Source organism: Ambystoma mexicanum, chromosome 7q (assembly GCF_040938575.1).
Source record: "Ambystoma mexicanum isolate Mex_15411 chromosome 7q, UKY_AmexF1_1, whole genome shotgun sequence".
NCBI lineage: Eukaryota > Metazoa > Chordata > Amphibia > Caudata > Ambystomatidae > Ambystoma > Ambystoma mexicanum.
The window spans coordinates 1,103,285,331-1,103,304,570 of record NC_090941.1 but is presented as its reverse complement, the minus strand read 5'-3'; the positions used below and the strand labels follow the sequence as shown (position 1 = coordinate 1,103,304,570).

The 19,240-nt window shown below is 45.1% G+C and overlaps 1 protein-coding gene across 2 annotated transcripts in view; it reads right to left on the bottom strand.

Moving 5' to 3' along the window:
• RRP8 (ribosomal RNA processing 8) overlaps window positions 1–19,240 on the bottom strand; it is a 290,217-nt gene that overhangs the window by 149,104 nt on the left and 121,873 nt on the right. For both annotated transcript variants that reach the window (XM_069640472.1, XM_069640471.1), the window contains one exon: window positions 7,372–8,176. In XM_069640472.1, coding sequence (XP_069496573.1) covers window positions 7,372–8,176 — 805 coding nt within the window. The remainder of the gene's footprint in view (window positions 1–7,371; window positions 8,177–19,240) is intronic.

The window sequence follows — 19,240 nt, the reverse complement described above, 5'->3', positions numbered from 1 at the left end:
AAAAATGGTTGCCAGCAAAGTAAAAAAGGGGGGAAATTTCACCTACTTCTCTTCGTTGACAGTACTTTCGCCCACTGGTAGTAGTAAATATGCACTTACAGGGTTCCAGATAAGGGAAGCAGCCACGAATATGCAAAGTCAGAGTGATACCACAGCAGATAACTACATGCAGGTTCCACCACAAACGACATCACCTGGGATGGCTTCAGGTAAGGACTTGTACATGGTTCTGGGGGTTGGAAAGCGTATCCAAGCACACCCAAAAGACGACCACAAGGACAATCGGATACTACAGGTAAGTCAGAAGACTATTTATCCCATTGATTGCAGTGAAGAGGTCCCAAAGGCCGTGGATGTAGAGGTGCATTTTGGGCTCACGGTAACGGATGATGGATGTAGTTGGACTTCAGAATCCTGATAAAGACCTCCAAAAGGGGGCAGATGATTCAACCACCAGTGACTAGTCTGGTGACACTGCAAGGGCCTGCTGGCAACAAGAAGGGAATAAAGGACTGCAGCTTCAGAGGGCAAACTCAGCCTGGAGGCCACGAGCAGCAGAAGAGCCACAAAGATAATGTCCCTCGATGTACTACAGCACAATGAGCCACAGGTACAGCAGCGTAAGGAGGTGTCCCCTCTTAGGTTATGCAAAACGTGCAAACTGGAGTGGCCCTGCAGGTCCAACTGGAGAGAGGCATGGGCAAAACGAAGAGCAGAAGAAAGAAGCAGTTTTCCTCACTGGCTCAAAGGAGGAAGACACCTGTGGTAGGCTTCCCCTCATCAAAATGGGCAGAGCGCTTTATGGGTGTTGGCTTGGACAATATCTGTTTCATCAGCTATCCCAGTTTATTTCAGGATCGTCTTGGTGTTTCAGTAGCTGGACTAAAAATTGGCTACAAAGCTTCCTCAGAAATGTTGGCCTGAGGGTGAATCCAGCCCATGTTCCAGGAAACCTGGACCACTAAAATTCTGAACAGTTATCTAATCCTGGATAATGAACTCCGAGGTGCTCCTGACATAGGCATGGTGAGTCCATCTATTACTTTGAACCCTACCCTACACCAGTTCCCAGAGGTTTCAAGCGCAGAGCTGTGCCTTCCTGGGTTCTGAGCAGAGGCATGAACATATATGGCCTTTTCCTACCATGAACAGGAGGAAGGCAGTCAACCAATGCAATGGTCCACAGAAACATTTAAACATGTGTAGCTATGTTAACTACTGTAGTGCTAAAAAAAAAGGCATATTTGCTGTAAAAAATAAATAAAAATAAAAGTGCAGATTAGTGCACCAGTAAAATATATCAAAGATAAAGCTACACTGTCACCAGTCTGTCTGTGGCAAACAAGAGTGACAACCACACTTTACAAAAAAGGAAACTGGGGACAGAGCCACCCTACTATAAAACTGGTATCAAAAAAAGTTACAATGGGGGACAGAGTCCTACTGTACAGGCACACTTAGGTACTGACCAGTAAATGTCAGTCCCTTTTGGACGTAGTTTACACTATGTCCTTCGACAATACAATACAATTTGTAACAAGTGAATTGCAGTGGCAGGTAGGATGGAAAATCTTCTCTTGCCAAAAAGGGTCAGGTAAAACCAAAAGAGCCAGTGGATATTCTGGGGTCTTTGATGAATCGTGGGGGGCGAGAGCCCTTTCCCGGTCAGACTAGGGCTGTGAGCCTGCTACGCAATTCCCTCCCTAGGGGTAGAGGCAAGCAGAACCTCACCAGGAGACTCCCCCTCTGGGCGCAAGGACTCCCATTCTAGCAAAGAACGCCCTACCCAACATGCCATCATCTAATGGAAGAACATATGAAGAAATAGCATCTGTTATTGCCAACCAAGCGCCTTGGTTCTACCTACAGATAAACATCCATCAGGTACTGAGACAAAGGCGATTATTGGAGGAGTACAGTCTCTAACTCGAACACAAAGGAAGGATTTTGACACTATGCCGGGGAAGTACCACGGCAGCGCCATAAATCTAGAAGGTGGAGAGCTAAGAGGAGAAAGAGACCGGGAAGTTCTCATCAGCTGGAAGGAGCAAACTCAGAAGAACTTGGACGCCAGAGTGCAGCCTCCAACGTGTGGCGCTGGAGGGGAGAGAGAACGCAGAAGACTGAATTGGTCGAAGGGCATCCCGAATACGAGAGATGACCAAGTAGTGACGTGATTTCATTGCAGTGAACTGGGAGGTCCCTGAAGTGCAGCGATACCATTTCCCCCAAGGTATTCTGGCGTGTGCATAACAACGGGAAGATGAAGAAACCAGTAACCATCCTGACAAGTAAAGAAGAGAGTCCCAGCATATCATAGAGATCAGTAACATAATCTACGTGTCAGCCAGATAACGGGAGACCATGGAGGGGGACCGAAGATGATGGGGATACTCGTGCCAGTAAAGATAAAATCAGACAAATATACAAAGAGAGCGAGAATTACTGGACAATCATCCTATTAAAGACAAAGTGTCAATAAAAGATGAAGAAAGTGAGAATCATTACAAGAAGGCTCATGCTCGTCCCAGTAAAGACCAACTTTCAGAAGTATATAGCGTGTGAGAATCATTCATGGAACCCTCAGATTGGGCCCAGTAGCAGCAAAGGATCATGGGTATATAAAGAGAGAATCGTTACTGGAACGCTCACACTTATACCATTCATTTCAAAGTGTCAAGAGTACAGGAGGAGACTACAAATCATTGCAGTTATGAAAGATTTCAATTATGTGTAATTTCCCCTCCATTTGTGGACCCCCCCAAACTTTTTGCTTTTGTTTGGCCATCCTATCCTGAACTTTTACCGGTGGAGCCCAGCCTTCAGCTGAACTCCCCTGGGCTTTTGCTCACTTGTTATGGGGAACCTGACCCGTCCTTCAGACTGTCAGTACTGGGAAATTAGGTTTCCCTTAGCCTTTGACTATGTTGCCATTTCTTGGTAACTTTTTAACAGTGCACGATGTACCTTTCAGTACAGTGAGCTGGGGTACTTTTTGTTTTATGGCCCTAAACACCCTTGAAATATTTTTGGGTGATTGTACGAGTGTGCCTGGGATGAACTGGTGGCAGCAGTTACTTTTTAGAAGTCTTTTACTTCTTTCTACTGAATCTCACTGCGTTTAGCGTGTTTGGTTCAAGACTGTGGCTAGGTCCGAAAATGGCAAGAGCCACAAAGTCTTTTGCTCTGTCCCATGGACATTCTGTCCATTACCTTCACCCAGGTCGAGCGATCCGGATTTTCCTTATTTGGGCATGCAGCCTCCCGTGAAAAACAATCTCTTTCGCTAGTTTCTGCCTGTCACGTGTGTGTGTGTGCCCAGGAAGCGGGTTGGGGCTGTCTGGTCCCAATCCACACTACTGGTACCAGGATGTCTGGAGTGCCGGAATGACTGCGACCACCATGGACCGTGATTGGCCCACGACTGGGATGCCTGTATGAAAGCAGATCTTTGATTGGAAGTCATCGACTTTGGCACAAACCTATTCTTGGATAAGAGAAGGGGCTCTGCATCCATTGCAGGTCGATCACCCGAGTTCTCCCGAACCACAGAAGGAGCCAAGTATCCTGTACGAAGAAACTGACTTGTGAAAGCCCCAGACACTAGGCGGTTTTGGCACCCTTCGCTGTCCTGTCGGACCCCGGTTTGCTTTATCGATCAAGAAGACCTGCCAATGCGCTTTGCCCCTTTGGAGTAGTGGGAACTACTACTCTCGGCGTCCCCTGCTTACCCCCCCCGAACAATCCCCTTCGGAAGTGTTCCTGGGCCATCCAGTAAACTGTCCAGCTCTACCTCAGGGTATCTCGCAGAACCTCCGCCATCTCGAGTTGAAACCAGAGACTTGGGACATCGCTTGCTTGTGGTTCCGCTCCCTCTCCTGCCAAATTTCGCAGGCCTAGCTCCTCTGGGTCCCCAATTAGGAGAGTGTGTAATGCTGCCTGCATCTGCGATTCCCGTGTCACTACCTGTTGGTGACGGTCGCTATAGGTGCCTTGCCGTTCTGCTCTCCTGTGCCCCGATGCCTGCTGCTCCTGAATTTTCTTCATACCTCCTTCGGAGGCTGAGAAAAGGCAACTGTCCCGTCACAGACGTTCTCGCACGCAGCCGCTGAAGCGATGCGAAACTGCAGGACTCGAACTTACTAGCGACCTCAACTAAACTGGCAAAGTTTGGTGCGGACTGTGCTGGGGGTCGAGGAGTGCTTGCTTCACTTAACGGTGGCCCCCTGGCACAACCAATATCCCCTAAAGGTATTCGTTCTTGGCTGGGTTAGCCTGCGCTCCCTAGCTACTCTCACCTTTTGAAAACTGCTCTGCCGCCAAGGACAGGTCCTACTCTATTAGTGGGAACCAATTCTTCATCTCCTCAAGCCCCTTCCCGACTTGCTACATCCCTCCCAGAAGACCCACTTTTTGGTTCACTTGCGCGGTCATGAGCTTTCACGCACAACTGTACTGTTGAGCACAAGGCTGCCCACTTCTTAGGGCTGGAATCTAAAGTTAGGAAACTACTCTGAAGAATTGTCTAATTCTCCTAGTGTGTTAACCCACCCTTCTCTTTACAGGTGGTTGTGTTTTCCTCATTTGTCGCATTAGGAAACGTATTGTATATATGCTGTATAGTAGAGGATTGCGTGTGATAACTGTTTTTGCATAACTAAAGTTTACTTATGCCGATTGGTCGTGCCAACAAATGTGTAGATATTTTTCATATAAACTTGTCTAAGAGTGATTTGTGGTGAGTTGCTGTGTGTGTTCATTGCGGGCTTCAGACCACTCTCACCCCTCCTGAGACTTAGACTTGACCGCCTACGAAGCTACCTAGATTGGTCTGACTTGTCCAGAAGGTTCCCCTGTTTCACTAAACCGAGGGTGGCCTCAAACCTCTGTCTGCCATGTCAGAGTTTAGAAATCCATCTTGACAATTGCTGGAGGGCTCATATTAGTCTTGGTCAAAATACCTCACAGAGTGAATGAAAGGCAAAATAATCAATGTTTGAGTCCTCAGACTTATCCTAATCAAGTAAAGAAGTGGGCATTGAACAGAGGATCTTTTTGTTTAAATGACAAGAATGGAATAGAGATATCTTCTGGAAGGAAAGACAGCTGAAAGCTTGAAGAACCCAATATCTGAACTACATGATTTAATAGCTACAGTCGCCAAGAACTATGGATATGTCATTGAACAGAACTGGCTGAGAAAGCCGTCACATAGGAGAAAGGGGTTGTTCTCCTGTGCCTTAGTTGTTAAATTAGTGGTAGGGTCAGCATAGCTTAGTTTTGGACAGCAGACTTTAATTTTGATTTGGACTATCACAGACTACGGACTAGCCCCCTAGTTAGTTTTATTAGGTAGGGAATACCCTAGTTTAGGGAAAGTTAGGAGCTTTCACCTTTCATTTGATAAACAACTAACGTGAGATGGAGTCTGTTCTTCTGACCCCGCCACAGGTCTCAGAGAAAGATGCTATTAAGAATTAAAAAAACACAGGAGTTTTATTGCTCTACTTTTCCAGCGGGCCAGGATTATGGGACAGTTTCCCAGTAGGGTAAATTCCTTACAGAAAATGTCTCATGCAATCTACATTTTCTTGATATTAATCTTGGAGCCCTGCGCCTAACAGTGGTGACTCCTGGGTTGCAATGTCTCATTCCCTGTATTAATCAGCAGTCTAAGCTTTGGCTATTTACCATCCTTTTTATTTGTCAGAAGGTACGATTTTTATGATCTCTAGAGGCCAAGCTCTGGTTGAAAATCAGTTGCTCGCCTGGCTATTATAGACAACCTTGGTTGTTTGTAGTGTGATGTCTGAAGGTGTAGGACAAGATTAAGGCTGCCTACAGGCCGAGCAGGGATGTTCAGCTTTTTCTTCTGCCACACTGGCCCAATGTGGGCATTTGGAGCAGATAGGGTTTGATGTTTTACTTAGGAGCTCGTTCTGCAATGGGCACTTATGATCAGGCTGGAAGACATAAGAACAAGGCCAGCGTATTGGGCCAGTGATTCCAACTCTAAGGCAGCAGAGGAGGTGGCTTTGTTAGTGGCAAGTACGATTTTAACAATCATTTGTTTCTGGTCCAGTCATAGAATGCAGATTCCACAAACTGAATAATAAATGTAGCCTTGACAGAGATGAGCGTTATCCCTCCCATTGAATGTATTGCGTTACATGATTGGATTATGTGCATGGTAGGTAATTTAAGCATTACATTCTGCTAATGCACTGTCTGGTATGTATTTATGCCCCACCCGGATACTATGTCATATTTATGTTTATATCGAGAGGGTAAACTGTTGTCATTACTGGGACATTATCCATAAGGAGCTGCCAGGATTTCTGAATCACTGGTTGAAGAGTGTCGACCATGAGATGGTGAGACGTTTGTTGACATTGTTCTACGGATGATGAAATAGGTAAGTGGAATTTTAGTTTGCATTCATTCATATCAAATAAACATGAAGGAGAGTATAAGATGGGGGCCTTTCGTTGACACATGCAGCGATTAGACAGTCAATATCATGTTTTCAGAAAAGTAAAAAGTTAGAACTACAAGAAGAGTTTGTTCGGGAATGTTTGTATTTTTTGATTTTACAGCTGAAAGTCACGACTAACGAAAGTAAAGCATAATAAACACCTTGGCGTCTTTCATAGGACTGCCTTTACTATTCACTGTAGGTACTTTTCATTACAGCTCATTTTTTCAGTCAGGTTTGGGACTTGCTAACTGCACTAAGCCTGTACTACTGAACATGAAAGAAGACAGGGAACAGGAAGAAGCTGCAGTCTTGCTTTAAGACATGTACAAGTATTTCAATAGACTGTCTCAAAGCCCAAATGAAAGATGACACCCTGGCAAGCCTGGAATATGTGCCTACATTATCACCCAAATGGCTAATGACAAAGAAATTGGCATGTATACCCCACTGGCACCACACGCAGTGAGGAGGTTAAAGAGCCTTCCTACTTACCAGTCTTTGTTTGCATAGCCGCGCCCATTACAGTAAGAGTGAAAATATTGTCAGTATACCAACAACACTAAGCTAGGTACTGGACGATTAGCACACCAGGACAGAAATCTACTCTTCACTGCCTAGTCTGGTTTGGTAGAAAGTGGTTTCAAAATGAACTCTGGTAAAGTAGGAGCCAGGATTATTATCATAAAGGAGGGTGTGTAAACAAGTTTCTCTTAAAGAGGTAGAAAACACAAGTGTTCAGAAAATACAGTATTCTTTAATACTATTTTCCTTCACTGTCATTCCCAGATTTGTGTTAGGATCAAACACATGCATATACACAGAAGAACGGCAAATATTTAGCTAACCAGTAACTTTGAAGATCAAACCCTGCAACTAGGTTGCGTGGCACCTACCTGTTACGCAGGTATTTTATGATAACATCCACAGGATTTTCGGGCCAGCGCTCCACCTGGGAGCGGTACCCATGGTGATAAATGTCAAAGGCCTCAGGATCCTTCTGAAACAAGACTTGTGCATCATTGCTGCTGGACGTGTACAGCTGCTGGTTGATGTAACGGAAACGAGCTGACTTCAGGCGCTCCTCCATCTTCATCCGAAGTGTTGCTGAACGATCAATGGAAGGCGGTAGACTTGCTTCTAATTCAGCCTCTTTTGTGTTCTCTTCTCCCACTACACTCTGGGACCCACCTACTCCTTCTGTGCCCACCTCATGGACCTGCTTGCTTTGTTCTTGTAGGATCTTCTTTAACTTTGCTAGCTTCTGAGGCTTCAGCTTAGCGATGCCCGCTTCTCCACCACTTGCCGACGCCTGTTCCTTCATTGCGGATGTCTTGCTCACTGCAGTATTGCTGCTCTTCTGTAATTGGGACCCTTGGGATGAGTGGCAGTTTTCCTTTAGCCTAGAGGAATTGCTGTTCACGCTTTCCATGGTCTCCTTGTTGGGTGCTACAGTAGGCACCTGCTTTTTTCCTGGTTGGGCTGCTGGGATGTCGGCCTGCTCTTCCTCTGGCATTTGGGCCGCCTCTACAGTAGTTGCACGCGCTTTGAACTTGTTCTTATTTCTCCTCTTATTCTTCTGTTTATTTTTCCACTGTTTTCTGCTGAACTCAGCTGCAGTCAGGTCATTGCCCTCTACAATTTCTGAACACTGCTTAGCACCATCGCAAGTTTTCTTCTTCTTGAAGGTCTTGTCAGGCTCTGGAAAAGAGCAAAAGTAGAGATGAGAATACAGTGCAGAGAAGATTTGGAGCATTAAGGAATGAGAGTTTGAACTCAGGCAAATGATAGCATTTCCCTCTTTGACGCAGATCATCAACCAGCAAAATTACTCTTCTTCAAAATAAATGAAGTTCACAATTGCCTATTTGTAAAGTTATTAATTTTTACATTGGTGCGCTACATCAGGGCATGGATATTGCTTGCTGGTTTACCTTGTTGTCTTTTAAAGCTCCTGTATGCATCTCTGTAAGAGAGTACATGTTTGAACAGTAGCCAACGTGTTGAGGGTTTCAAGCCCATGCAGCTGTGATGGAAGATCAAACTTCATTTAAGAACCAACTATTAAATGTAACAGCCCACCCACAAACACCAACCATGACTTAAACAAATACTTCTTAATTAATATAAATCAAGGACCTGGTTTGAATCCTGGGTTAGGAATATGCATACAATTTACTTTTCTTTCCAAATGTCATAACATTCCTGGAATCAAATGCTTTAAATAAGTGTTTTTGATTAATTACAAAAACAATTAATGTGTATTTTCAACTATTTAAAAGGACTACCAAGGAGCTTAAAGAAACACTTCATACATGATTTAGGAAATAAATTCATAAAACATTTTCAAATCTCACACTGCCTGCGATTTTAGGTTTAGCTGTAATCCCAATTGTATCAATGAACACAGTTGGAAGGAGGATATATAATCTGTTTGTGAATAGTCTGGATTCAAACCTAATTCCACACGTAAGGAGAACATCTGGGAAGAAGTCCACCAAATTTCACTGGGTGGCCAGCAAATAATTGAATGGAGGCAACACTGAATGGGAGCACAGAGACCAGTTGCACTCGAAAGTTCCCATTTGACATGAGGGCCTGCATCTCTATCTTGTTGAATGGGATTCGGCCAAAATGACCAAATCCCAATTTACCTACCCCACCAAAAGACCTAATATACATACCACAAAAAGTTATAATTACCAAAAGTTCGAACCTTTTGTGGTGTGTATATTAGGTCTTTTGGTGGGGTAGGTAAAAAAAGAAAAAATGGCTGCGGGGGTGTCCCCGCAACACCCCGCTCACTATACTATATAGTATAGTGAGCAGGGGTACACCTCTGCAGCTGACCAGAGAAGAAAAAAAAATAAGGACCCTACAGCGCTGGTTCCCAATCACGGAAGTGAAAGGGAACAAGCGTCGCAGGGAACAGCGAGACTGAAGGATAGGTAAGGTGGGGGTGTGGGTGGGGGGGGGGTAAAGGGGCATAGATTTGGGGCTGTTTTACCTTGAATCACTGAATGGGAAATGTACGAGCAATTTCGCATTATGTAAATTTTTTAGTCAGTCATTTCTGTCGCAGTTATTTCTGCCACGGTAAAACAACCCCAATTTTGTTGAATGTCTGAAGCGTAGGAGACATCCAATGGAAGAGAAATCATGAACAGGTTCTGCTTGACCAAGCCTTATTCCAAGATGCACTCTGATGGCAGAATTCAAAGACTAAGGTGAACAAGGATTCCCAGGGGTCAGAGGATCAGGCCAGATAGATTCATGGAGAAGAGAAGATAGTTCAGAAAAACACGCGGCGTACACTCACTAGCTTCAGGCTTGGTATTCGTTATAAAGCAATGCAGGGCCTAATGGAACATGGTTTAAAAGCACATTGCCGGAACAGGAAGTACCCATGGTGGGGCCCCAGAAGTACCTCTGTAAAAGGTCTTGTGTTGTGTGCTAGTAAAGGATTTCTATACTCTGGCCTGGTGGACAGATGTATACGAGGGCAACTTAGTTAGTGAACAGGGAGAACTCTGGGAGCTGTAGCCAAACCAATCGCGGTAGCATGGAGAGTGGTCAAGGCGAAGTCTCAGGAAGGGATGAACCTGGTCCAAGGCCCACAAGGTAAGTAATCAAGGTTTACAATTAGACAAGTAGTTATAAAAACACAATATTTATTAATGGCCAAGTAAACACTATAAAAAAGGACTATAAGCAGTTAGTAATATCACAAACTAATAATAAAATACATATATAGAGTCCCCGTAACCAGTGCAATAAAACCACATTACCCCAACCCCACAATACTGAAATGAAAGTGTAAGGGTACAGAAGTAAGGCTCAGACACAAAGGTGACAGTTTTGGTCATAAACATGAATTAACCAGTAATAGGGAGAGAAGCTTCTAGGCATGAAGGATGATCCATGTCAGTGAGGTGTTTTGGTGATGTCAGTGGAGCTAGAAGGAGACCAAGAAGCCAGAAAGGAGGGTTTTGGGGGGGAACTTAGGGGAGACCTTTGTAGTATTTGTAGAGAGTGAAGGTAAGGTGTTGGCACTGAGCCAGTGGTACCCGTTTGGCAAATTGGTTGTGAGTGAGAGTCTGATTGAAGGTAGTTTGGATGGAGAGTATGAATAGGGTTGAGAGTAGATGTGGGAGTATGTAAGAGAGAGGGAAGCAATCAAATGAGCCTGTTTGCTAATCATAAAATTTAATTAGCAAACTCTGCTAATCAATTTTTTTTAAACTAATGTATGCCTTGAACTGGCTCTCTATTAAAGAAAGAATCCAACTTAAAACTGCATCTCTTACCAACAAATGCCTCAATAACGCAGCCCCCCCAATATCTTTGACAAGTTCACTCCAAAACAATACGCCAGACTCACTAGATCATCCAGCTTGGGACTCCTACAAGTGCCCAGATACAAACTCCAAAAGGCAGGAGGCAATAGCTTCCCGGTCCTGGCTGCCAAACTTTGGAATTCTCTCCCCTCCAACTTCAGAACCAGCCAATCCCTCTCCAGTTTCAGATATAACGAAGAACTGGCTCATCACCAACAATGACCCTCACTAATGCACCAGCCTTACCATGTATATATGTAATATTCTTTCTCTCATGCCCCGGTTGTAAATTACCTTAATGCCTCTGTACTGTGAACACTTTTTACATTCTTGTTATATATTGTACTGTATAGACTACTCTGCCTTCGTAACCAAGTTACTTTTATTGTTTGAAATGCATCTCTGCCTGTAATGAAGAATTTGCATTATCTTGTACTGCGCCTAGATACCTATGGGTGAGAAGTACATTATAAATAAATAAAACAAATGTATGGCCAATCCCATAGCCTGCCACGCCCTTATGCTGCGGACATCCCCGGTTCTTTTTTATGATCGCAGTCAGTGGGACATGTGGGGAATAAGGGTTACGAATCACAAACATCTTCAGCATTCTGATCCAAGTCTCTCTACCTAGTTGCAACAGAGCCGGGGTGGCCGACAGACATTTCTTAGGGATCCACAGCACCCCATCAAATTTACATCCAAAGTCATCACGTCCAATACCGCAGTTGGGCTGCTAAATAATACAATTCAAACCAGTGGAGCTGCACACCTCCATTTTGCCAGCTCCTACAAAGTCGTCAGCGCCATCTTATACCACTCAGTTGCCCATAAGAATCCCCTGGTCCGCGATTCCAGTTGCTTGAAGGCGGCCTTGGGGACATTAAAATGTACAATACCAAATGATACAGCAGCCATAGCAAAACAACCATCTTAACCAGTGCCACTCGCCACATTACAGAAAATGGCAATTTGCTCCAAAAACCCACATGATCTTACTATCCCGTCCAGTGCCCGATCCGCATTTCATTTATCTTCAAAGTGGCAACATATGGTAACCCTCAGATAGCTAAAGGAATCCACAGCCCATCTAATTCCCAGATTTGGCAGGGCACCCAGACTGGTTCGCAAGGCTAGTGGGAAAATACAGGACTTGCCCCGACTCACTGTAATGCCAGAGTGCCACAAAGTTATCCAAAACCTCCATCACTAGCAGCAGGTTACATGCGGGTTCTTGAAGGTATAGCGGCGTATTTTATGCATATAGTGATATCAGATGACTCCTCCAGTCCACCACAATCCCATCCGTGCTAAATTCAGCCCTATGATACACTGCCAGTGGTTCCAATGCTAAAATAAACAGCATCAGAAACTGCTGACAGCCCTGTGTAGTCCCGCTGCGTAACTCCCATGCCTCAGAAATGTGTCTGCCCATTTTAACCCTGCCCAACAGCACTTTGTATATTAATCTGATGCATCTCAGGTACCATCTCAGTGCAGCATACATCCACGGCTAGTACACCTAATCGAAAGCCTTAATGGCATCAAAAGAAACTACAGAATATTCAGCATCAGTGTGGTGGGTTCCATCAATGACATGGTACAGCCTCCTTAGATTCATCTGAGTATTCCTTTCTGGTGCAAACCCCGCCTGATCTCTGAATAACTGAACCCATCACTTGTCGCAGTCTCCCTGCTAAAAGAGCTGTCAGAATTTGGACATCTTTGATCAGCGTAGATAGCAGTGTGAGAAACCTGAGGCGTTTCTCCCAGGCTATTCCCAGGGATCCCTGACACAGGTGCCAAGGGGCCTGCTACAAAACCAAGCTACAAAACCATTATATTAAAAAAAGACAGTCACAAGGGGGATCGCGGGATGGGGATGGCAGGAGAAGCGCCCTTGGGGGAGACGCAGTATCCCCTTTTTTGCAACATAATCCCACCAGTCATTCCTTCATCTGAAATAAGATACTTTCGACAAAGTCCCATTATGCCCCGATACCTTTATGTAAAAAACACAAAAAAACATTTATCACCATACTACACTTAACCCCTTCACCCTGACAAAACCCCAGTTTTTTCATAATCACTTTGAAAAACTACAACTCCCACAATCCCTCCACACTATCTTTTCCAAAATCCACTGGGACGAGGAATAGGAAATGCAGAGCCACAAAGATTACCCATAGGAACCAATGTACTATTAATGCATTTTTGCAATCTACATTTTGTCCCGCTAACGAGGCCAGGCGAGGTCAGGCCTCCCTTTTCAACCACTCACACCTGATGCTAGTTGACTCTCCCAGGGAGTATTAAAGGTGGAACACAGAGACAATTTTTGAGTGTGCTGGGGTTGCTGGATGGAGCAGAGAAGCCAGGCGGAGAATTCGAGCTGAGGAGACCCTGGAAGGCATGGAGGACCAAGGACTGCCTAATTGCCGGGCCTGTGAGTACAGGGGAGGCTGCAGTGTGGCAGGAGGAGTGCAAACTCCAGTGAGCCAAGCCAGGGGCAGCTGGGGTCACCTGGCAGTGCCAACACCAGAATTCCTTCCCTGGGCAAATAGGAGAGCCCAGCCCTTTGAGGGGCAGGTGGTAAGACCCTGACCTCAACAAACATCACCTGTGCTCTTGCTGCTCCTAAAACGTTTGGGGAGCTAGTGAAGTGGAAGCAAAATAAAAACTGCATTCTGGGACTGGAAGTCCCAAGACATTTATTTGCATGAGTGAAAGAGTTGGGGCGGTGAAGCAACCGCCGTGGTATCGTCCTTGGCTCCCAAATAAAGAGGCACAACCCAGAAGTCAACACAGCCGGCGAGTTATAGAAAACTGTGCCAGGTTGGTCTGTGTTGAAGCAAAGGTTGCAAGCGGCAAAACGGTATCCAGAGCAAATGAAATTTGACTAATGGAAAGTGGAGAAGTAATGAACTGAATAGACTGCGAGTGATAAAGTGCTGATGGAGGGGTATGGCATAGTGAAAGTGCCCAGTCAAAGGTCTCTGTTCAACGCGAGCCGTAGAGAAAGATTGAACTGCGTTTTGGTTTGTTGACAAGACACACCGAAAGGGGAAAATGAAGAAGTACTCTGAGTGGTCATGTGGGGTATTTGTCAAACAACTCGCACATTCGAATGCTTGAAGCTGGAAAGGAGTGTGAATAACCTGTCCGAGCCAGGCTGAGGGAGACCTGTGAACTTAGGAGAATCTGTGAATTAAAAGGCCTACTTCTGACATAGGGAGTCCTATTTTGAACTGTGAAACTACGAAGTCTGGGAATCTTTAAGTAGGCGAACTTTTTACCCTGGAGAAAAGGATCCTTGTTTTGCATACATGACCCAGAGACTTCTTATGTGCTTAAGAGAATTTGCTGTGGAAGGCCCTGAACTGTGACCTGAACTGCATCCTCGTGCCCAAGAAGCCAGAGTGTATTCTAGAGCCTGAGTGTGCCTGAGTGTGCCACATTGTCCTGTGTTAAAAACGAGGGGAAGGGAACCTTAGTACTCAGTCATTCTGATGCATTATTTTTGGACATTGTTTTCCCAGCACATATTTATTTTAGTAGTGTAAGGGCAGGCAATAGGTTTTGTTAGTATAGGTCATTTTTTTTTACAGACATTACAAGGACAGTTTTATTTATTAGTTTATGGTTGCGTGTGCTCCCATCTGTAGATATAGGGCAGATAAAGGTTTTCCTAACCCATACTGTTCAATAAACACCCTTGAATTTTGCATCATTGTGTCAGTGTTCCCTATTGATAACATGTCTTCCTTACAGCAGCCTATATGATTCAAACATATGCTGCTGTTTTCCAGGTCTAAGAATTTAAACAATGACAGATTCCCTCATACACACAGGCAAACAAACCTGTTCATAGGCCTCTTCATACACTTAATTTCCGTGCCTCACTAGTCTTCCAATATAACAGGCCATAATATCTACAAAGAATTACATTAATTTCCCCTTGCACCCTTCACATTTCACAGCATTTATCCACACAAGAAGAAATGATATGTCTAGAGTTCCCCTTGCAGCAAAGCCATGCCAGTAGCCCGACAGCCTGGTCACCTTCCCCATGGATGGTTTTGATGTATACATAAAAATCAAACTTCCCAAGGCCACACTCTGTAAAGTCAGATTGTTTCCAGGGATCTTTCCTGTTCCGTATATCCATTTCAATCTTACCCAATTCGTCCACTAAGGACCTCCTGATTCCACCTGCTTTAAACAGTATATCGCCTCTCACTACCACTTTAAAGGCTTCCCATAGGGTCCCCCATCTAGCAACACTCCCGTCTTTGATCTCAAAGAACTCTACTATTCTATGCTCCAGGTAATCCCGTAAGACCCCATCTGTCAGTGCTTCCACATTCATGCGCAAGGGCAGCATGGGAGGTATTGTTCCCTTCACTTCCAATGTAGCCACAGGCCTTGCAAATTCTTAAAAATCCTTCTAGACCGGCAGGGCAAGTTCCTTAGTTTACATACTCTACCTAGGAGAATTGCACTTGCCCCAAGGCGACTGGTGACAAAATATTTATCAGTGCTTTTTGTGAAATGGTGCTTGTCGCCATAAGCACACTTCAAATTTGGTGCAATGCTGTCAAGCATGCACAGTGAAACTTGTATTTGCTATTTACTGCAAACAACGTACGTTTAAAATAAATGAAAAATATGTTTCTAATATCCCCCAAATTCGCCAGCAAGGTCGAGTATCATGCAAATGGTACCCGCCCTTCATAAAAAAACTACTTGCCAATGCTAGTGGATGTGAGAAACCCGACGGTGTCTCCATAGCTTGTCCCCGGGGGATCCTTCATCCAGTTGGCCACGACATGGCCATAGCCAGTTCCTGGGGGTGGACTAGTGAGGGAGGATGACCTGTATGGGGTGTCCTTGGGGAGTGGGTCACCGACGGGTGAGGCGCGGTATCTGCCTTCTTTCAACACCTTTTCCCCAATCCTACCACGTATGATATTCTAAAACACAGCACCACCCCCTTCCCACACAAACGCTTTCGCACAACACCAAAGACAACAGACTAACACCAGAGCCGTTTACTTGACATGTCCCAATACAAGGGTCAGGCAATTGACCAGAATATCACACACCTGACGGCCCTTTCCCTTCCCCACAGGATAAAAGGTGGAGCACAAGACGAGCAAGGCAGACCGCACAACCTGAGAGGTAACTCAGCACAGCATTAAAGAGGCAAAACGCGGCGAATACTGAGAGGTTGACAAGGAGAGAAGCTACCATGCCCTTTCTGACCAAGGACCGTGAAACCCGCTGCAGAAAATAGAAGATCTCGAACAATAGCCAGCGTGTGTGTCAGCAGATGTCTACGGTACGCAAGACCCTCCTCCACTGATAACCAAGTCGGGGAAGGACGCTGGTCTCGGAGACAGACCTTGACTCCAAGGATGGGCAAGCAGTTCATCACAGCAGGTGAGTCGAGAGGAGAATAGACAAAACGGAACTGTCTTGAACGAAAAGTAGCCATTGGCTAATTTGAACTTTCAAATTGTAAAGATAAGATTGAAGAAAGAGGGGGAAAGACAGCCACAGAGGAGGCTCAGGCAGGAAACTCTGGGCGATTACCCGATGGTAGAAACTACCAGAAACAGATGCCCTTGGGAAGAGGTCAACGTGGTCATACAGGGGTCTTGTAAAATCCTCTGTATCGTCAAAAGTCTTTGACCGACAGAGGATTGCGAAGCTAAGGGAAATTAATCCTGTTTGGTGAAATAAGCGCATGATCAGTATGTGGTAAAAATTGGAGAGTGAACCCGGAAGAGGGAAGCCGACAGACTGTTTAAAAAGCCATTAAGACTCGTGAAAGTACTAGGGGAAGTGAATTGTCCCCTTTGTCAAGTGGGTCCGAGTCCGGTCGAGGGAGATCCAGGGGTGAAAAGTAATCACCCAAAGTTCATTGAGAAAGGAACTTTTCAATTGATTGGTTGAATACGATACACGAGGGGTCAGCGCCCGGAAGATGGGGACCCAGCGGTGAAGCCATCACCCAACGTGAACTGTGGAAAATAACTTTGTGTTTGTTGGAAACCTCAAGCTTTGAAAGCAAGAGTCTTTTTAATGCAAAGAGACTTTATTGTTGAAGAATCTGATAACTGGAGCAGAACTGTCGGCTTGTGCTGAGAAAGCTTGAGTGAGCGCTGTGCTCCAAGGTCCCATCTTGTCCCGTACTCAAAACGTAGGGGAAGGGAGACCCCTGACAAACACATCCTGACTTATTATTTCTTTATTGAAAACCTATAAGACACTCTTTCTATAATTAGTTGTAAGGAATTGGTAATGGGTGTTTTCTCTTTTATTTTGACACGCTGCCACTAGGACGGACTTATTTTTCATTTGCTGGTCAACGCTTGCTCTCATCTTAGATTTAGTTTTAGTTTTAGCTTGGGCTTTTTCCCACCCTGCATTTATTGTTCAATAAACACCACTGAACTGTGATCACTGGTGTCTTTACTGTTGCCACCATGAGTTCCTTTTATGGGCTGGTAGATTTTGCGAGCCCTTAGCCATCAATAGTGAGTGATCTGATGTTAATCTAAATATTCTCCCTCCGTGAACTCGAAGTGCTTCTTCCCGGAGAATAAATCAATGCGTGTGTATATTTTATGGAGGCTTGAGCAATAGCGGTTGTAGGTCAAAGGATCGACAACCAAAGGGTCGAATTTTCTTTGAGCGGGGGTCCCCCAACCCCCATTTTTGTTTTAAAAAACACTTTTTTTCACTAAACGAAAACCCCAAAAAAATATATATAATTAAAAACAAATAATTCGATCCTTTGGTGTCGATCCTTTGACCAGACACCAGCAATAGCCACGTGCATCTATATGTATAGCTCTCCAAAAATCTACAAGCCACACATTTGTCAATATTTTATGCAGCGTCTTCGCTGTCGCCGACAGTGTGGTGTGCGTGCTATCTGACCTGTCCATTCTGGGATTTAGGGTGCAATTAAAATCTGCCCCCCGCCCCACATACAGAGCGCCTCCCCCTGCATACGTCATCCTTTTATGTAATGAAGTAAGGAAAATGAATGCTGCATGGTTAGGTGAGTAGGTATTAACAATACAGACTTCTGATGAATCTGGCAATGTCATCACTACTTCCATGTGGGGCACCTCCCCTAATGTGACCAGGGTGACGCAGACACACTGTGATCCGAACCCTGGTGGTGGCTATTTGAGAGAGAGGATCACTGAAGGGGGAGACCTGGAAATAGGGGTTAGTTGCCAGACGAGACATGGAATGTCCCTTTTATTTTTGAGGATACCCCTGCCACTCCCCATGCCTTAATGGCATATGGACATACCTCCCCACACCCACCTAGAAAAAGGTACCGACAACACTTTCACAGGATCTGTATGTAATTCCTTAAAATCTGACTTGCATTTCAAGACTCCTGAAAGAAGCACCTTTCCAGAATCTGCATACAAACCCTAAAAAACTGACTTGCCATTCAAGACCACTAAGAACTCTTTCATACTTTGAATACAAGTTATCAGAAACAGACTACCATTTCCCTAAATACAAAAACACTGCGACTAAGGTGGTGAGCAGAGTAATGAAGATCACTAGGAGCCATTCGCACACACTGAACTCTATTTGTTGCAGGGACAAGTCTAATGCCGAGAGATTTAAACCGCAGATCAGCTGACAGGCAGATGCTGGCTGTAGAATGCTACTTCTCTCGGTTCTGACCGAGGGACCGTGGTGCTGGTGCGGTGTCCATGGAGCCAACCGGCTCACCAACAAGGAAGATGAGAGTGGACTGCAAGCGGGAGTATGCTGCGAGAACACCAGAAACAAACAAAAGGCTTTTGGGCATTCACAGGTATTGGAAGGAATCCTCCATGCCACCAAAGCCCAGAAAAACGTGGAACAGAGAAGTGGAAGCCACAAGACCCGGAGAAGCAGACGCAGCGCGAGGGAGCGGAATGCTGAAAGACTGCCACAGACATGCTGCGGGAGAACCAACCTATGCCAGCAAGAGCCGGTGAGTCCACCCAAGGGGGGAGGGGACACCGGGGCGTACTGGGAACCCTGCCAAAACGGATTAACTGTAAAGTATATGAAACAACAAGCAAGTGTACCTTTCTTAAAGAAAGGTATAAGTTTGGGAACAGAATAAGTTTAAGAAACTGTCAAGTTTTTGGGTGTATGCAGTACACCTTTAAGAGAAGCCCAGGCAGGTCAGTATACAAGGTGGATTCAAGACAAGACCGAACAAAAATTGGGTGTGGGGGTTTTAGGGGGAGGCTAGAGAGACCAGTCACAATGGTTGCAGGCCTGTTAGCTCCCAAGCACCCCAGACAATCTGGAAAATATCCGGATGAATCCCAGCCTACCAAGGTCATAACCTTTACCTCATCAGTTGTCTTACATTGGGCATGGTCTGTGCAACTTT